The sequence below is a fragment of the Fulmarus glacialis genome, unplaced genomic scaffold, assembly GCF_000690835.1.
Source record: "Fulmarus glacialis isolate BGI_N327 unplaced genomic scaffold, ASM69083v1 scaffold2605, whole genome shotgun sequence".
In the NCBI taxonomy this organism is placed as follows: Eukaryota; Metazoa; Chordata; class Aves; order Procellariiformes; family Procellariidae; genus Fulmarus; species Fulmarus glacialis.
The window spans coordinates 25,582-44,860 of record NW_009214711.1 but is presented as its reverse complement, the minus strand read 5'-3'; the positions used below and the strand labels follow the sequence as shown (position 1 = coordinate 44,860).

General features: G+C 41.9%; 1 protein-coding gene across 1 annotated transcript in view; it reads right to left on the bottom strand.

The window, feature by feature from the left end:
- Nucleotides 1-6,321: 6,321 nt before the first annotated feature.
- Nucleotides 6,322-19,279, bottom strand: part of DSP (desmoplakin) — a 29,437-nt gene continuing 16,479 nt past the window's right edge. Inside the window, exons 17-23 of the mRNA XM_009578640.1 lie at nt 17,700-17,893; nt 16,660-16,822; nt 15,970-16,053; nt 14,941-15,048; nt 14,214-14,312; nt 11,104-13,395; nt 6,322-9,574 (exon numbers count right to left, since the gene is read on the bottom strand). Coding sequence (XP_009576935.1) covers nt 6,380-9,574; nt 11,104-13,395; nt 14,214-14,312; nt 14,941-15,048; nt 15,970-16,053; nt 16,660-16,822; nt 17,700-17,893 — 6,135 coding nt within the window. The 3' untranslated portion in view covers nt 6,322-6,379. The remainder of the gene's footprint in view (nt 9,575-11,103; nt 13,396-14,213; nt 14,313-14,940; nt 15,049-15,969; nt 16,054-16,659; nt 16,823-17,699; nt 17,894-19,279) is intronic.

The following is a 19,279-nucleotide window of genomic DNA, read 5'->3' as shown; positions in this document are numbered from 1 at the left end:
ACAAAATGGGGACAAATGGCAAACTATTGATGTTGATGCATGTGTTGTACAGGAACAACAGGGATTTATTTGTGAAAGTAATACCACTAAAGCTCGAGACATTTGTCTTGACACTGAACAAAGTGTTTGTCATTTTGAAATACATCCTGATAAACCCCCTGAAACTGTACTTATATATGTTGGAAATGGATGTGTTTGAGAACTCTTTGTGATTCTATACTTGCAGACACCACCACTATGGAAACATTTAGTCACTCAAATATCTGTATTTGTAATTTTACCAAAATTAGGGGATGTGACTTTAACTATTCAGCTCCTGTTACAACCCATCAGGTGTTACAATCAAACTATACATCTTATCAAGATTTACTACCTACCCCCATTGGAATGAATCTTACATTGGTAAGAAAACTGTTACAACATGATGACCTGAGTCAATTGCTAAAACAACTTTGAAACAACGGACAAAGAAATATGATTACCGTCCATCATGATGCAGAAAAGATACACCATGTCCTAGAAAGAGTGAAGAAAGATGGAGAACATCACTGATGGGACACCAACAGCAACAGGAACTTTGAATCAGATGTTACATCCCATTGTAATTTTACTAATTTCTGTTGTATTATGTTTGCTGTTGAACATTGTTCTGTATGTTAGAGTGTGGAAAATAGCTAGACAGGTAGCACTATTACCAAAACCTCCTCACATATATAACATTGCTTAATCACACTTGACAAAACCTTAATTATTAAGTAGGCCAAGCAAAAATTTCCCTCAAATTACAATTGGAATATGGGACTGATCTGTTTATAGGCACAGAGGCAACAGGCAACCACACCACCACTCTGTGATAAAGATGGATTGACTTTAGTCACAGGGTGGATTGTGGTGGTGCATTCCCCCACCGCGCTCTCCTGAGCCGCCCCATGATCTCAGAAACTCCTGTTAAACCTTGGCCTTGGTGTAATGGGTCAGGCGGTGAAGCGTCCCTTGACCGTACCAGGAACTCTTGCGTAGCTGAGGTGGGGGAACGTACTGACCAGGAACTCCTGCTGCCTGGCCCAACTGGGGGATGACAGCAGGGATAATTCATCATCCCCTGATGCCCTCATCTGAGTTGTAGCTCAAGTGGAATGACACCATTGTTACTGAAACCTTGAAAGTTTTGACGGATGACTAAGCCAATCATCTTGCGACCCTATAAACAGCAGTCCCAAGTGAGGCCCTTTGAGCTCTCCTGGACCACAGCGGGCTGCGCCCCGTATCTCCCTCTGAGTGGGACGCCTCTCAGAGCTCACGAACTCTCGAGTTTGCAATATTCAGAGAACCATTGCTGACGATGGGACCTGGGCTGAAACACTCTGAGGCTCAACCCTTTGCCCATTGAGAAATGCTAAGACATTTGACATGAGTATTTCACTGACTCAAGGGGAATTTTTAACAGGTATACCTTTGTATATTTACCTATCTTTGTATCTGTGCACATGTGTGTGCAAATTGATGGAGGTACCCACTAGCAAGTACAGTATAAATACTACCGTCTCAAATCTGTAATTAAATCACTGTTGTGATTGTAGTAGACTTCACTAACTTACTTTGAAAATGTTAAATTAGTCAATGATTAAGTGCTACTAAAATCTCACAGTCTATCTTGAAACTGTGAATGAACCTTAGACTGCTGTTAAACAGATATAATCCCTTAGACATAAACCATTGACCATGTCTGGGACTAGGAGTGGATCCAGCCACGCCTAGACTCCATCAGGAGCTTAGAAAGCAAGAGAGTCTACTCTGAATCTCATGATCTCCTCACCCTTTTTGTATTAGACATAAACCATTGTCCAAGTCTGAGATTAAGATTGGATCCAGCCACATCTAAGCTCCAAAGGGGGTTTAGAAAGCAAGGGGGTCTTCTCTGAACCTTGTGACTCAATGGGAGGGTCTCCCTCAGCCTTTTTCATCCTTGGTCTCTGTATAAATCATTCTAGCTCAATTCTAACTTGATTTTCCTTTGTATGCTTCATCCATGTAGTAAGTGATAGAGTGAACCTCGCCATCGAACTCTGTTAAGTCGTGCTTTTATAAATTTCTATTAAAATAACTTTCTGCTAATACCTTTGACGGTGATTCTTTAAGTGGTCTCTAAACCACTCATTCACGACACTTGGAGAGCCAGCAGTAAAAGGAGGTAGCAACCACTAGAGAAGAGTTTGCACCCTGTCTTCAAACATTCCCTGCCATGAGCTCGCAATGGGTATAGCATGTTCCTTATTGAATCTGAAAGCCCAATAACAGCCTGAAGGATAATGGAGACTCTAAAGTTCCCAGTCTATTTATCAAACATATATAATTTACATACGTTCTTTTTCCAGGTTAAGTAAAGGTGACCGATGAATAGCAGTGTATAGCTATTTTCAGTTATATATGTACCAACTGTGCATTTGATGTAACTGTGGGGACAAGAAACCCATTAACCTCAAATCACAGGTGCATAATCATTAAACACCAGGGCAGCAAAACAGGTCAGAAAGAAGCAGAAAGCCTATGCACAGCCTGCCTTGAGGGGCCTAGGAATTGTTCTCAAGGTGTTTGCGCTCGTGAAAAAAGTATTTTCAAATACAGCATTATTCTGAGAGAGTTACACATGACAAGTAACTTCTGCTCATCTCGGAACAGCTTAGGTTCACAGAAACTTCAGCAAAGTAAATGACTTTTCCAGATATATATTATAAAAGTGTATGGAAATTGGAACAAATCCTGGAAAAAAAAAACCAAACACAACACACCCACAAACTAAAAAACAACCAAAACTGACCCTCTGCATAAATACTTATAACTTAATAATAATTCAGACAATTTAACACTAAGTCACATAGTTGCTATTCTGTAAATCTCCCCACCCCTCTTTCACATTCATAAGGCTAGACTATTAATGGCATATGCGCATTTCCAAATAGCATAACACAGACAAAACTCTGGCTTGAGCACTGCTGCATTGTGCAAACCATATGGTGCCTCACATACTTTGGGTCCTAAGCAGCAGTCATTGCCCAGCCTCAAGCCAAAGGACAGCAAATTCACAACACCAAGACCATTAACTCAGTCAACAAAACACTCAGAAATAAATTCCAATCCTGTTCCAAGCAAAGCCCAGTTCTCTAGGGAGTTGATCCTGCTAATGACTGACCCCTCCCCAGCCACAGCAGCCGAGTCAGCACACTGACTTTGCCATTTGCCATTGAACAGGGTGAGCATCACCCACCCCAAGGCGCGGGGAGGAAGCAGGAGACAGCAAGTTCAGAGGACTGACTGCAAACCACGAGGCTGCCGATGGGTAACACCCAGCCCAGCACTCCTCCTGCACGGGGAAGTGCTCGCAGCCACAGGCTGGACCAACAAGTTTATTCTGGCTTTTCAATACTAAGGAATTACTGTCTCAGCAGCAGAGAGAGTCCGAAGTTGCCAGTCTTTCTTTTAAAAACGTGGGAACAAGGTTCATTTCACATTTGGTGCAAGAGAGCTACAGAGCCTATGAACATCCTGCCTCAAATCCCCAGCAGCAGCCCCACACTCATCTCTGCACCCCCACCACATCACACCATAACAAACCACAGCCTGCCTGCTCTTCAAACCCAGGCACGGCTCTCCTACCTCACAAACACCAGGCACTGCCGCAAAACCACTCTCCTCGGCTCTGCGACACCCTGCCCCTCTGGATGCACTCACCTGCCACACCTCTCTCTGCTGGCTGACCCCCACACAGCAACCACCAAACTTCAGCTCTGGAGGCTCTTCCTTAAGCTCCTTCCTCAGCACCTTTTTATGGTGGAGGAAAACTCTCCACTTACCTCTTTAGCACCCCGCGTTATCAGTATCCTGCCCCACCTGCTGCCTCCTCTGGCGCAGCTGCTGGGCACCGGGGTCTCCTGCACCAAACACTTCTGGCCGTATAAGGCCACAGACGACTAATGCCGTACTAGCGTCTGCTGCTGGAGGGTATGCAAGGAGAAGGCAGCGTTGTCATCATTTCTGGGAGATGGTCTTATATTTAGGCCATCACAATAGGACAGAAGGTAGATCCAGCAGTAAAAAAGATAATGTGTAAAGATGGAGCTTTAAACAACCTAACAGAGATGCCAGGAATGTCTTGTGTAAAACGTTAAGCCCAGTCCTGTGGCAATTCTGCCATGAAGAGTGCACAGGATTCCCCAGCCCGCGCAACTGCAGGGGTGCATGCACCCAATAGCAGACTTTCCTTCGGTAATGACCAATTTTACTTTTACTGTAGAGCCCATGAACCTCCTAGCCATTTAAACTTCAGAAACAGCTTGGGATTAAATAAAGCAGTGATTTTTTTACAGGGTTGTTTCTCCTTAGCAGTCAGAAAGCCACTGGATCAGACACTGGCTCTTCCTCTATAGCACAGTTAATGAACTTCAGCTGTAGAGAGAAACCTCTGAAGCTGTGGTTTTTCCTAGGAGATGGGAGACACTTTCTCACCTTTCTGTAGAGGTCTCTACCACCGACTTGCACCAGCCCATTTAATTTCTTAGTCCAGTAACTGAGGACACTTTATATATGGCAGAGACTTTACAGACAGCTCTCATCTTCAGAAAACACTGGAAATGCTTTTCAGGCTAGAATGTACACTTCAGCAGTATCAAAACTCATGCCATTCCTTACTTCAGAAAAGGAACATGCTACAAAAATTAGGCAGCATCATTAACAGTGATTAGCGTTTGTGCCCATCAGCTGCTTCTATCTGTAGCAACTGATAAAATTCATAGACAGGTGGAGTTTCTACATGGTACATGGCTAAAGCCTGTATGGCAAAAGCAGGTATGTGCTTCAGGCAACACTTTCAACTACTTACAGGAAGAATTTATTTCAGGTACTGGCAAATTATACTAATAGTTTTGTCATTAAAGCTGCGTACTAACAGTTGTCTAAAACCATACTAAATTCTTGTAAGTAAGGCTAAGAACATAGCACCTACCCAGAGGTATCTGCACTGTGTGCCGAATGGGAGAGGACAGGGCAGTCTCGATGTACACAAATCATTTTCTGCTCTGGCTGAAGAACATTCATGGCAGCTGAAGTGGTTTTAAACCATGTTGTGTCCTCTAATCCTGTGGTCACTTAGTCCTGCTCTGGTTTCTCAGAGAGCTCAGGAGCCTCAGAAGAGGTGGGAGGACATTACAGGAGGTGATCGTTCAGGTTTTGAAAGATCCTCCTGTGCCACCATATGGTCAGCTAACCCCCATCACTATGTCTTTGTTCTGCTCGTTGTCCAAAGTTACACTGATGTGTAAGGGAGAATCTGACTCAGGCCCTTGTAGCTGCAGAGACAATGGGCTGGATCACAAGCAGAAGAAATATGCTTCTGGTCGTCATCAAGTCTATAATCAACCGCGGAAACAGACTTTCTGCTTCTAGGGGCATAGTTTTCATTATTGGTGCTATTCTTCATTTTCCTACTGAAAATGCAGAATCAGAAGACCACATTCATAAAAATGATTCATCAGCATAATGAAAAATAATGTGCCTGTACGCTATTTTTATGACAAAGCTAGTACTTTTTAAAACGGTTCTTTCTCTGATCTCCTCCAAGAGACAATCTTGGACCTCCAATAATGTCCATAGCTAAACTTAATAAGCACACAACAAATACTTTAAAACTTCAAAAGTTTATTGCCCAGAATAGCTCACTTGGTGCAGTTAGAGGGTTGTTTTTTTTTTTGTTACATGGAAATCAAGCAAAACAGTAGAAAATATATAAGGGTAACAGTAAAACAAAAGCCCAGCCTAATAATAGCCCTTTATATCCACCAAATTATACTTAAGAAAATGGATAGCCAAACATGGAGAAGTAGAGCATCTGGAAGACAGAGCTTTTCATGTTATAGTATAGATTCTAAACCAATATTAAAGGCATTTTCTGTCCATACTGTTAATATTTTTTTCCTCATAATAGCAAATTGAAAAAAGTCTACGTGGGGAAAAAAAAAACTACTGCAAGACTTTCAAACCTCAGTTATCAGCTTATGGGTTGACAGTTACAGATAACAGGAGAAGGCACATGACAGAGTATTTAAAATATACAGAGACCAATTAAAATCCAAACGCTAAAAGGAAATGGCAACTGAAACTCAAAATTCACAAATACGACTTTTTGCATCCCCTAATCCATATTCCATAAATTTGCATTCAAGCATTTTACAGCTTTTTCAGAAGAGAAGTTGAACATACCTAGAAAAACTTAAGGGTTTTGGTTTGGGTTGCTTTGTTGTTGGTTTGGTTTTTTGGGTTTTTTTTTGGAGAGGGGATATAGAATAATCTAAACGATATTAAAATGCAGACACATTCCCCCCCCTTGTTAGCGCCCAATAGACCCACTGCTGAAGGTTGAGTATGAGTAAGAATATGAAGAGCTTGCTGATGCATCAAAACTTCCCCTCCTAGACCCACTGCGTGAGCCTGAACGTGAGCCAGAGCGAGAGCCAGAGCGTGATCCGGGTGCTGAGGAGACATTGTAGGGACTGGATATGCCTTTGGATGAAACGGAGGCTGCTTCCAAGAGTTTAAGCCCAGTGATGTCTTCCACCATTGACCGATTCATTGCATCTTTGTAGGATATTTTCAGCTTGGTCTTGGGGCAGGTCAGAATTTTAGGATAGCTGTTAGTGTCTTGCAATTTCTGGGCAGCGCGACCATCAATCAATCCATTCCTAATGGCTTCTTCAGTACTTATTCTTCCACGCACTTCTGGGTCCACGAGACCTCCAGTGAGGTACTGGAATTCAAGGAACCGCTGCCCAGCCTCGTAAGGCAACCATTTTTCCTTCACTGCTTCAGCTGCTGACATCCTCTTGCGTCCGCCCTTTATGCCTTCGAACCCTATGAAGGCCTTCTGGGCTGGTTTGAGCCGTGTAGCCATATCCTGATCAATGATGCCTTGACTGGCGGCTTCCTGAAGCGAAAGCCTCTGGCCTGTGGTAGGGCATATTATGCCCCCTGTGCAGGCCTGGGCTTCAAGTAACCGTTGCCCGGTGATGCTATCCACGATGCCCCGTTGTATAGCTTCTGAAATAGAGATTTTCTCCAAGTTTTCTGTGTCAAATATGGCTGCAATGGGACTGCACTCTTCTGGGGTCTCTGAGAAAGAACCGCTCCTGATCAGCGAGGAGGAACTCCTGACACTCAGCACTGTGGGAGACCGAGTCACCGACTCATGCCGAAACACCTCATCAGTGCCGTTACGGCAGGAAATCATGTCTGCAAACTGCGTCAGGCTTAAACTGCCAGAACGGTACTGGTCAAAAAACTTCCTCTCAACCAGACCTTTATCAATAGCATCTTGGATGTCATACTGGCTACCTGTTTTTCTGTCGACAAGGACTACTCTACTGCTACCATCTGATCCTGTAATAGTTATTTCCTCCCACTCACACTCCTGTTCAGCTAGTTCTGTATAGGTGTCATAATCTATGAGGCCTTTGCTGTACGCCTCCTGCACAGACATTTCCCTGTTTGTTTCTGGATCTACAATGACAACCCGGCGCTTCCTAAGGGTGTTCTTCTGTGAGGTGTGCACCACCTTCTTCTTCTCTCTCAGGGGTAGAAGGCAGAGCCCTGTTGCTTCGTCCTTTATGCATCTTTCTTTCAGCTGCAAGTAGGTCAAGTTCTCCTCTGTGTTGGGATCAAAGAACCCTTTGGTGTCATCACTTGGATCACTAAGGATCTGGTTGAGCTCTTCATTGAAGTAGCCACGCTTGTAGGCCGTCTCTACTGGCAAGCGGTAGCTCTCTTTGGGGTCAATGATTCCTCCGGTAGCAATCTGGGCCTCCAGCAAACGAATGCCGTGGCCTCGCTCTATGAGCTCTTTGTTCATTGCTTGAAACAGAGAAATGATATTTCCAGTTTCTGGGTCTTTGTACCCAGTGACAGCTCTTTCAGCAGAGAGAAGTTTCTCTTTAAATTCAATTCCAACAAGGCCTCTTTTGTAAGCTTCCTCAACAGGCAGCCTCACATTGCTGACAGGATCCACTATGAACCCTGTGGCTGCCTGGGCTTCCAGGAGTTCAAGGGCTGTCCCCGGTCTAACCAAACCTATTTTCATAGCCTGGTAAATGCCAAGTTTCTCTTTAGTAGCCTCATTGTAGATACCCGCAATACAGCTAGAGCCCTGAAGGAAATCAATAATTCTCTCACTCACTTCTTCCACTGTAATTGCACCTCTTTCCAAGTCATTCCTTGTTGATTCCTTAATAATTCCAGCCTCGAGCAGTGCATCTGCTGAGACGGGCTGCCTGATCCCTTGGAATGACATACTCCTCTTCTGCACTGGGAGGAGAAGCAGACCAGTGTGTGGTTCAATCCTACATTTTTCCTTCAGCTGCATGTAAGTGACTGCCTTTTTGGTGGTGGGATCAATGAAGTTCTTTGTAGTGCCTTGGCAGTTGTTTAGGATCCTGTACAGGTCTTTGTCAATCAACCCACGGGATAAAGCTATATCTTTGGGTAGGAAAACACTGTTGACAGGATCAACAATCCCTCCTACAGCCAGCTGGGCTTCAAGCAGACGAATCCCAGTTTCTCTGTCAACCAAGTTTTTCTTGATGGCTTCAGATACTGGTACGGTTTTGCCCGAGAAAGGATCTTTAAATCCTGTAATAGCCTTTTCTGCTGTATAGATTTGTTCTCTGTCATCAAAGTCGATCAGATCTCTGGCGATAGCGCTGTCCACAGTTAACATCTCATTTCGGTGTGGGTCTATCACGCCTCCTGTTGCTGCCTGGGCTTCTAAGAGGAGGACTGCATTTTCTGCTGTAAGCAGCTGATTCCGTTTGGCCTCAACAAAAGAGTACTTCTGTCTGGGCGAAAGAGACACCCCTGCAATAGCACCTGCCCCTTTGAGGTAGGGTTCAATGTCAGCCGTGACTTCTTCCACTGACTTCTGCCCCTTCAGCAGTTTATCCAGTGTGAGTTTATCTATCAGTTGGCACTCATACAGCTGCATTGCTGTAATCTTCTTCCGCAGCCCACTGAACAGCAATTTGGAGGCATCAATACAAAAGTCTTCCTCAGTCTGCGTAGATCTGTGGGACCCATATGGGCGTTGCTTGAGTTTCTCGATCTCTCTTTGCAGTCTGAGACGCTCGGACTCCAACTCTGACTGGTTTTTGACAGCGGTCTCTTCCAGTCGGCACCGGTATCTCTCCTCAATGCGTTTGATCTCCATCTGCAGCCTTTCAATCTCACTCCTCAGGGTGTTCTTCTCCCTCTCGCTCTTCTCTCTCTCGCACTGGATCTTCCTTATGGATTCCTCTGTCCGGGAGTGCTGGCTCTTCCACTGATTGAGGTCATTCAGGATTTGCTGCTTCTCACTTTCCAACCGTTGCTTCAAACGAGACTCTGATTCCAGGGTAACTTTCAAACGGTTCAGCTCCTCTTCTAATCTCTGCAGCCTGGCTTTGTCTTGCTCCAAAGCACTCATTTTTATCAGCAAGGTTTCTCTTTCTTGCATAATGTGACTATACTGATTTTTGGATTCTTGAATCCTGTTGGATGCCTACAATTTTAAAGAAGAAATAAACCAAGAGAGAATGGTTAGAGTTTATGCTGGTTAGAGTTATGGTCTCCACTTACAATACCCTTCAGCCTGTCATTTAACCTGCAGCAAGCTGCTACTGGAAAACATTCTAGTCACAGCAGTGCCTTACCCAGGAGCATGGATACACATAAACCAGTGAAGGTAACATTGTCCCTTCACTGATAGTGTCTCTAGTACCACCAGAGACTCCATTCTGTTACCCATAGCCTTGATTCTCTGCTGATTTAGTTAGCTCTTTATAACTTTTTAATACTTCTCATAGTACACCTACACATACACAGAACATTCAAGACTCACAAAGAGTCTGATGCCCAGCAGATGCACCCTAGCATAATCCTACTAACCTGGGTGAATTTGTATCGGCTAAGGACTGGTCATACATGGACAAAAAGGAAATATATGACTCAATTTTCGCTTTCCTATTAGTTTCACATATTACTCCAAACAATTTTACCTGTGTTGCTTTACATTTTAATTCACTTAATGTCTTCATATATGTATATACATACACAAACACCTACAAGCATGCACATTTGTATGCAGTCCATATTAAATGGAATACAAGTTTATATATTTGTGATACATGCACGCACATATATATATATATATGCACAGATGTCAGATAATCCTAAATGTTAGTATTTTTTAAAAATCAGTATTAAGATTTTTAAAGTAAAGCAAAGAAAAACTGAATAAAGGAAAGAATAGCTGAGAATGGGAATGAGAAAAGAAATACAAGTGCTCACTTGTATATATTTAAACAGTAGCTCTTTGGACAAGAAACAAAGGCAGGAGAATGAAATATGAAAAAATGTTTTCTTTAACTTGTTTATGCTGTTGCCTCAAGTTTAAGAAATAAGGGCCAATAGTAAAATTTGCAAATGCCCTTCGTGACTTAGGAACATAAATCCCCAAAACAGTCAATGAAATGTAGGCTTTAAGTACCTTAGGTACAGCTGACAACACCATCTTTAATCCTCACTTGTAGTTAACACCTTACCCAGCTAAGCAGCACTTCGACAGCTTGTTGGTTCTGGGGTTTTTAGTTGGTTTAGTTTGTGATACCACTCAGGTCAGCCTCAAAGGACTGCTTTAACTCATCCTGGCTGAAACAGCCTGGGGAAGGACAGAGCCAGCAGGGTACAGCTAAAGCACAGTGGTACTCCATGTACTCTCATCTTCCCCTAGGATGGTTTGGTGGAGACTGGCACAGACCCAGGTTTTCTCCTGGGGCAAGGCTCAGCTAGACGATAAGACAGCTTATGGCTCCCTAGCACAGCTCCCAGGGAGTAAAGATGCTAAGAAAGTGGCCAAATCCTGCCATTTTTATTTAAAAATGAATCAGGGGAAGGGCCATAAAGGTGATATTAGTCACGAGTACAGTGAACTTAAACAGCAAAATGTGAATTAAGTTGATTCAAATGGACACTGCAATTAATTATATATCTGAGAGACAGTAAAGCCGGGATCAAAATATGTGTGAATACCTCTAGAGCTTGCTTTTGGAATTTTTCAATTTCCTGTCTCAATTTTTCCCTTTCTTTCTGTAAATCATTAATCAACCCCTGAAGTTCCAGGGTTTGCTTGCTGCTCGTCTGAAGCTGATTCTTTAGTTCAGCAATGGCAGTATTTTTCCCATCAACTTCACTTCTGACCATTCTGAGGTCATCGTACTCCAATCTAACATTTCGCAGCTCTTCCTCCAGTAACAAGTGTTCCTTGGTTAGGTTCTCGGTGAGAGACTGAAGCCTTTCGATTTCTATTTTGCACTCATTCAAGTTTTTGCTTTTCTCCTCAGAGGTTTTCTGTAAGTGCTCGTATCGTAGGTGAGCCTGTTTTAATTGCTCCTGTTCTTGGACCAACTGACGCCGTAAAGTCTCAATATCAGATGTGTATTTTCTTATCTCCTCCATGTATCTCTGTTTCTCTCTCACATGACCATCTAATACTTCTCTTTGGTGTCTAAGGTCATCTTCATTCCTCTTCTTTACAATAGACACTTCCTCTATCTGCTGTGTGAGATTAGTTATTTTAACCGATTGCTCTCTGAGAGATCTCCTCATGCCTTCTATTTCCTCCTCCAGTTTCTTCCTCCTGGACGTCTCCTCCATTACATTTTTATTCTGCCTGCAAAGTTCCTCCTCCAGCTTATGTTTCTGGATCTGCAAGTCTTTTACAGTGCTCTGGAACTTTGCACTTTCTTGATCCCTGCCTTTTTTCTCTTGCGAAACTCTTTCATAGTCAATTTTCAGTCTGGCCAGTTCCTGCTCTTGGATCCTCAGCTTGTTAATTGTCTCAGTAGCACTCGTGTTTGCTTTCTGCAGGTCAAACTGGACTCTTTTTAACTGACTGTTCTCATCCTCTAGTTCTTTTCTCTGACTTGTTTCTACATCCAACAACTTTCTCAGCCTTTCGATCTCTTTGTTTCTTTCCTTAATGGTCTTAGAAGCATCATCAAGCGACTGTTTGTACCGCATGCTTTCATCAGAGTGCCTCTGAATAACTTGTTTTAGCTCAATCTCCAGTTGCTGTTTCTTCTGAGAAAGCTCTGAGCCAGCTGCCTTCTGCTGCTGAGCATTCTCTTCTATTTTCCGTAGATTATCTGTTGTCTGACTTATTGTATTCTTCAGTCTCCTAATTTCCTCACACAAATTCCTATTTTCTCTCATGGCATTATCAAGCTGTGTTCTATAATTATTTGTGTCCTCTTCCTTTTGCATGGTGACCTGGTGAATTGTGGTCTTTGTGATATTAATCTCAGTTTCATATTTGTTCTTTAAACTAATAATTTCCTCATCATAACTGTTCCTTACCTTAGCCAATTCATTTTCAAGTTCCCATCGGCTTTTAGCCTCTTCCTGAAGCTGAACCTTTAGCCTTTCAAGCTCCTTAGTTTTATCCTGAATAGTTGAGGCAGCCTCCTCAAGAGCCTGCTTGTATCTTGAGTTGTCTTCGCCACGAAGCTGAATGATCTGTTTCAGCTCCAGCTCTAACTGATGCTTTTGCTGTGACACCTCAGAACTGCAAGCCTTGTGCTGAAGAGCATCTTCTTCTGCCCTCCTCCGTTGATCTGTGGTCTGCAGAATGGCATCATTCAGCCTCACAATCTCATCCTTAAGGTCTCTGTTTTCTCTTGTCAGTCTGTCAACCTGGGCTCTGAGGCCTTTTGCATCATCATCTTTCTGTGCAGCTATCTGCTGGATTGTGGTCTTCTTAATATTAATTTCTGTTTCATACTTGTTCTTTAAATTACTCATCTCCTCGCTAAACTGGTTTCTTACCTTAGCCAGCTCATTTTCATATTCCCTCTTCCGTGTGCCTTCATCCTGAAGAAGAACCCTTAATCTTTCTATCTCGTACTCCTTCTCCTTGATGACCTTCTCAGACTCTAATTTTTGCCAACCAAGGCTGTCTTTCTCGTTTTGTCTTGTTTTCTGCAGCTGGTCATAGTCATTCTTCTGCTGCTCATATCTATCCTCCAGCAACTTCCTTTTCCTTTTCTCATCTTCAGTCTCGTAAGTTAGCCTGGTTATTCTGTCATTTAGATCCTTTATTTGGGCATAGCATTTGTCCAGGTTTTGCTTAGCAGAATTTCCATCCATTTCAGCTTGTCTTTTCATCTCCTCCAAACTCATCAGCTTTGCCTTGAGCTGAGAAATGTCCATCTGGTACTTCTGCAGATTTTGCTCCAGGAATTTATGTTTGTTGCTTGTCTCTGAATTTGAATCCCTGGCAAGCCTGAGTTCTTCTTCCAGGAGTTCAATTTTGGTGTTTTTCATCTGTAAAATGATAGCAGAAAAACAAAAACAAAAAAACCCACATAAACATTTGTGACAACTGTTTCAAAATCATCACATGCAACACAATATACATTTGTAACACTGACAACTTACAAAGCATTTTTTCCTCTGCTTCAATGAGAGCTCAAAATCCTTTTTTATTTAATGTCATCAAGCCAAATTCTGAAATCTTCATTTATTCAGAGTCAAACCTTATTCATAAATCAGCATAATGACTTTTAGAGGAGAAATGGTACTTTTCGGGGGGAGGGAGATGCAATACAGATAATAAAATCTGATGTACCAAGAGTTCAACAGCAAAGTATTAAATAGCCTCATTTAGAACCTGCACAATTTTCAAACAGGTGATTCACATTCCATATATGTGACCTCTTAAATGGGCCTCTCTGTTTCCCCTGAGCTGAATGACATCAGGAGTTACTCCATTTGAAACACTGCAGATATGGCCTGAAATGAGGTGTGGCCCCTTACCCATGAGGAGCAAGTTTTCAGCACTGAGATAATTGTACTCTCACTGAGGTCAAGGCTCTGATGGGCAGAGAAGGACCTCTTTGTGCTTTGATGAGCACCTCCTAATTACCAAGAAGGCTAATGTTCTCCACCTCACACAAGATACTGTACTCTGACAAAAGATGCATGAAACTGCTTATATGCCTCCTTCATGGGACACCACTGAGCTCAGGATTTAGTTTTGTGGACTGTTTTGCACTGTACTTAAGCAGAAAGTCTTTGATCAGTGATAGCTTGCTAACCTGTGATAAAAATAGAAGGTAAAGAAAACAAAAGAGTCAGATTACCTTCAAGTCTTCCATGCTCTTTAACATTTCACTTAAGAATCTGTAATAATCTCCTGATCTTGTAAGAAGCTCTATGTAGCGAGACTGAGCTTCGCTAGCCTTGAAAAGAAAGAGAATTGTTAGCAGCTTGTACTACAGAGTTAGATATGAACATACCTATGTCTCAGATCATTTAAAGGATTCCAATCCTCTTGAGAAAACATATCACTTGACAAAGTAAAAAGCAAATTCTCCTCACAAATTCACATGACTTTCTGGGGACCCCAAATGTATAAATTCTCCCTTCTGATAAACCCACACCTTCTTTTTCAAGATTATTTTCCCCCACGGCTGCTGTGATATTAAATCCAAGGCTTCATTCCCTGGTTCATCATGCTCTTCCTGTCTGACAGTCACAAGTAACCTAAGTTAAACTTTTAATAGTGGTTAATTCCCAGGTTGAAAGTGACTAAACGACTTGGGGCATGAATCTTACTTTCTCACAATATGTATGCAATGGACATTGAATAGGAATGAGGTAAATTCCTGAGGGCTAATCTGTCTAAATGAGCCCAAGTATGATTTTACAGCACAGCGACTATTCTGCACTAATTCCTTGTACTTATGTGCTTAGTACACATTACCAATGACGGTGCTAATTATTAGAATACAGCTGGATATGACTCACAATGGCTCACACGGACAAACAAATGTATTCAAAAGATTGATGGGGAGAAAAGAAAGATACCTCTTGCAGAATCAGCACTGCAGGAGACTGAACCACACTCTTCTTGATAGGTATATTAAGCAATGTTTCTAATCCAGAACTGTAGGAAGCAACCTGTAGTTCATAATCCTGTAAAACAACAGGGAAAGGTTAAGACCCATTTAGCAACTGCCAAGGAACTCTCTGGGAATCTGGATTTCAGAAAATGCAAATAAAGTTTTGAGGTTGTTTTGGTTTTGTTTGTTGTAATAAAAAGCTATATTTTCCCTTGTTTATATCTCTGGCCACGTACAGATGCTCCTCTATCAGAAACAGAAGTTATCAGTTCAAGTACCACTGTGGAAACTCATGGAGGAGAATGACAAAGGGAAAAAGAGAAAAAACATCTTACAAAAAAGGGAAGAAACATGTTTCCGTTAGTTGAGGGCTAGCTGGAGGAGAAAAAGATTCATGGGAGCAACTAGTCTAGGTACTGTTATCAACCAAAACTTCATCAGAAATAACTGTCTCTGCATCTCTTTTATATCACATATGCCACGCCACGTATATAGCAAGATCTTTGTCACACAAAGTAAGACTGAGCTGGAGAAAGCACAGATACAAAGGTGACAAAAATGCAAAGACCACAAAACCATTCCTTGTATATCTTCTTGGTTTTCATGGCTATTGCACACCATTCCTCCTGCTAATCTGCATTTGTCTTGCCTCCTAGACCAGACCCTAATCAGACCTAATTCCGAAGCTACCAATCTGTTCTCTACTCCCTTATTTTTTTAACATGTGAACTGGAAAGTTTGGACTGGCTAGAAGGAGGCTTTGATTCTCCTGAAGAGAAGCTCTCACTGGTATCTCCTGCATCATCCTGTGGTCTTCAGGTGGCAAGTACACAAATTGCTTTCATTATATTTTGTACACACAAGTGCTTCACTCCAGCAATTTCTGCACACACACATCAGGGAACCAACATTTCACCTGCCAGCAAAGCAGAGACAATGCGATGTGCCTCACCATGAAAAACCACACCCCATAAAAATGCTGAAATCCAAGTACCTTAATTGCAGCTGAGCACTGATCTGCATGCTTGAGAAGCTCCTCAACTTTGTCTCGCTTCCCACAGATTTCACTGTGCAAGTTCTGTCAAGAAAAAAGTGAGCTGTGAAGCACTCCCTCCAGATTTGCCAGTATTTCCTCCTGTACACGGTGCCTCCATCAGAAGGCACCTGCAGTATGAGACCACTGCAACCCCAAAAGCTGAGACCTGATATGACCTATAGCTGTGCAGTTTTTACAACAGCAAGCTCTCTGTGCATGAGAAGGTTGTTCTCAGAAAGAACATCTAGCAACTGAACAACCGTCAGAGTTGGGGAGGGAGAGTTCCTTGACTTTAGCTTAGATGTATTTCCTCACTTTTTATTTTTGTGCTATAATTTGTCCCATAAGTTGCATCATCATACAGTCCATTGAATTAATTGAAAGCTGATGTGTAAAAGCGTCAGTGATCATATAGGAGCCAAAACCAGTCTTGTTCATAATCTGTAGCAGTGCTGACAGAAAGTAATGAGGGTAATAATATTTCCTCTCTCCTGCCTTCTACACCTGTGGTGTTTTTTGGTAGCTTGTGTACTTTGTAATTCAAAACAGGCCACTGTATTGTATACTGCATTGATACTGGTATTTTCTGAATAGCAAAACAATTTAAAATCCAGATAATTGAAGACAACTCATTCAGGTGCTTCATACCTTCTGATCATGTAGATATCTCATGATAGTGTTGGAATCACACAGCTTCATGGACTCGATAGAATCCTGCCTGCGCTTGGCATCACAGATCCATTTGCACAGAGCCTGGTAGAGATCTCGGTAAGTTTTCAGCTGTTTGATCTGCCTTTCTAAATCCCATGATCTAGAAAAAAAAACAGGGAAAACTGTCAAAATGGAAAGTGCGTTCTCTTTCTCTCTGTTTAAACATTTTTCAGAAATAAGACACAGTAATAAACTAGGTAAAACTATGGAAAACTCTAAAAGGAGATTCTGATCAAAAATTTGAAACAAATGAGACTTGTATGGTTATTAGTCACCCAAAATGGGATTTTAGTGCCTCACTTTTGAGTAACTCTGCAATACCCAGAGGTTGGCACTTCCTGTCAACTAAGTGAGGGATGGATAAAACCTTGCAGCGATAAGAATCAAGTTCACTGACTTCAGTACTCTTGTTCTCAATTTTCACCAAAACAACCAGCAATCGGTCAATTTTTATTAATAGGGCTAGATTTTGGCCTGAAGAAAGAACAAAACAAACCAAACCAAAAAAACCACACCCCAAAAAGCCCCACAAACAATCAGAATATGCCTTCAGTTCAATAAAGCATTAGAAAAAAATTGTTGGGATTCTTTTACTCAATTCTTAGTGTTAATTTTTTAACCCTCAGGTATAAGATATTCAGGAATAAGCATGGTTGCTTTGTTTGAGGGGGAAAATGCTGACTGGAAGTACTTAATCCAAGAACATCAGCAAGAATAAAAAAAAAATAATTAGAACAACTCCTTAGCACATAGATTATACATTTACATGAATAACTACATTTTCCTGCGTGGTCTTACACAATCCCTTTTAAAGTGTGTTCAACCTATTCACAGTTGCTCTAGTCTTACTGCCTTGAAGTCATCATTTATCCTCTGGAAGCGATGATTAGTGCACATCAGTTCTTTTAGACTCACTGTTAAGACGATCTTAGTAGCAATAGCAGTACGGAATAAGCTGTTAGGAAGTATGATCAAACCTGTTATCTATCTGCTTATCAGCCCTCTGCCAGCGGTCTATTAGCTGGGTAACTTTGTCACAGAACTTTCCAATGTCCATGTCATACAGGGTATATGACTGGCAAGACTGTGAGTGAATCTGAAGTGTTTTCTGCAGCTCGTTTTCCAGGGCATTCAGTAGTGACTTCTTCATGTTTAGGTCTGCTTTCATTTTCTGGAGAAAAAACAAAATGCTGTCATACATTTTATTCTTGAGAAGATACTCAAATTTAACCATCAACAGCATGCACAATATGTTGGGATCTAAAGATTTTGTTTCTAATTCAGTAAGGTATGTACACCGATGTCAGCTGGACTTAATATATTTCAAGTGAAACACCTACGCTGGTAAACAGAGTTTGACTTAAGAATGTGTTTAAAGTTAGACTCACTCTTAAATAATTTGCTAAACCAAAGCCCTCTGCTGTAATATTCTGCAGCTAACATTTCAGTTTCTCAGAACTACGTAGAACAGTTACCAAAAAAAAAAAAAAAAAAAAAGGGAAGAGCCTGCCTTGCTTGTTCCTAGAAACAACTGACCAGAAAATTTCATTGAAGTATAAAAGATTCCTGCACTTGCAACAGCTGTGGAATCAAGCCTCAGGATTGGCATATCCAGTTTTTAAATGTTATGAATGTTATCTAAAAATCTGCACAGATTTTTTTTTTCCTGTTTACATTTTTATAAACATCTTCCATGGAGATGTTTCTTTACACACACACTTGTTTGTGTGCACATACTCGCACACTGTGGGGTATCACCAAATGGTGTACACAGGGCAGGTGGTGGTCTGCCTCGCATCCCCCAGTCACAGGGATGACTGCATCCTTCGATAATATGCTCAAGCATTTTTTTTTGTGTAGCTCAAATTTACACCAGCTAAGAACGAACAACTCCCAGCAACAGACCTGCAGCTCTCATGTAACCTGGTTGTGCTCCATTTGTGCCACCTACACACTTTTTCTCTACTACACCTGAGAACAGGAAAGAATGAAAGAGTCCCTATTCTCTCAAAGGCATTCAGTGCACAAAAGCACCAGCTCAATGCCAGATAAAGACTGGTTCTGCAAGCCAACTTTGTGCTCAGCAAAGCAGTTATTCTTTGCCTTCTCCCCTTGTACAGGATGGATAGCTCTCACTGTAAAATTTGAAATGGACTCTATGGCAAAACTGGGACACACAATAATACTCAAATTTACTTGTTCCACAGCTAGATGACAAGGGCAATTAACAAGCCTTTTTGCAAGAAAGGAGGTATTGCCTTCAAATATAGCTTCATAAGTGATACAAATAAACACAGATATAATTTTGTACAGAAATGGATTACGGAGACCTTCCATGCCACTGGCTTTGCTGTGGGGGCAGCAACAACCAGGGGATGGAAGAAGCAGTAACCTCTACATTCCTTCCAATAATTTGCAAAAGCATTGTATGTCTATGTCATAAAATACGACAGGATCAGCATTTCCATCTCCTGTAGTTTCAGAAGGGTTTAACCCAGCTCAATAGACCAGTGCTGGCAGCTACAAATTTTGCCTTGCTGTGTCCTTGGCCTCTCAC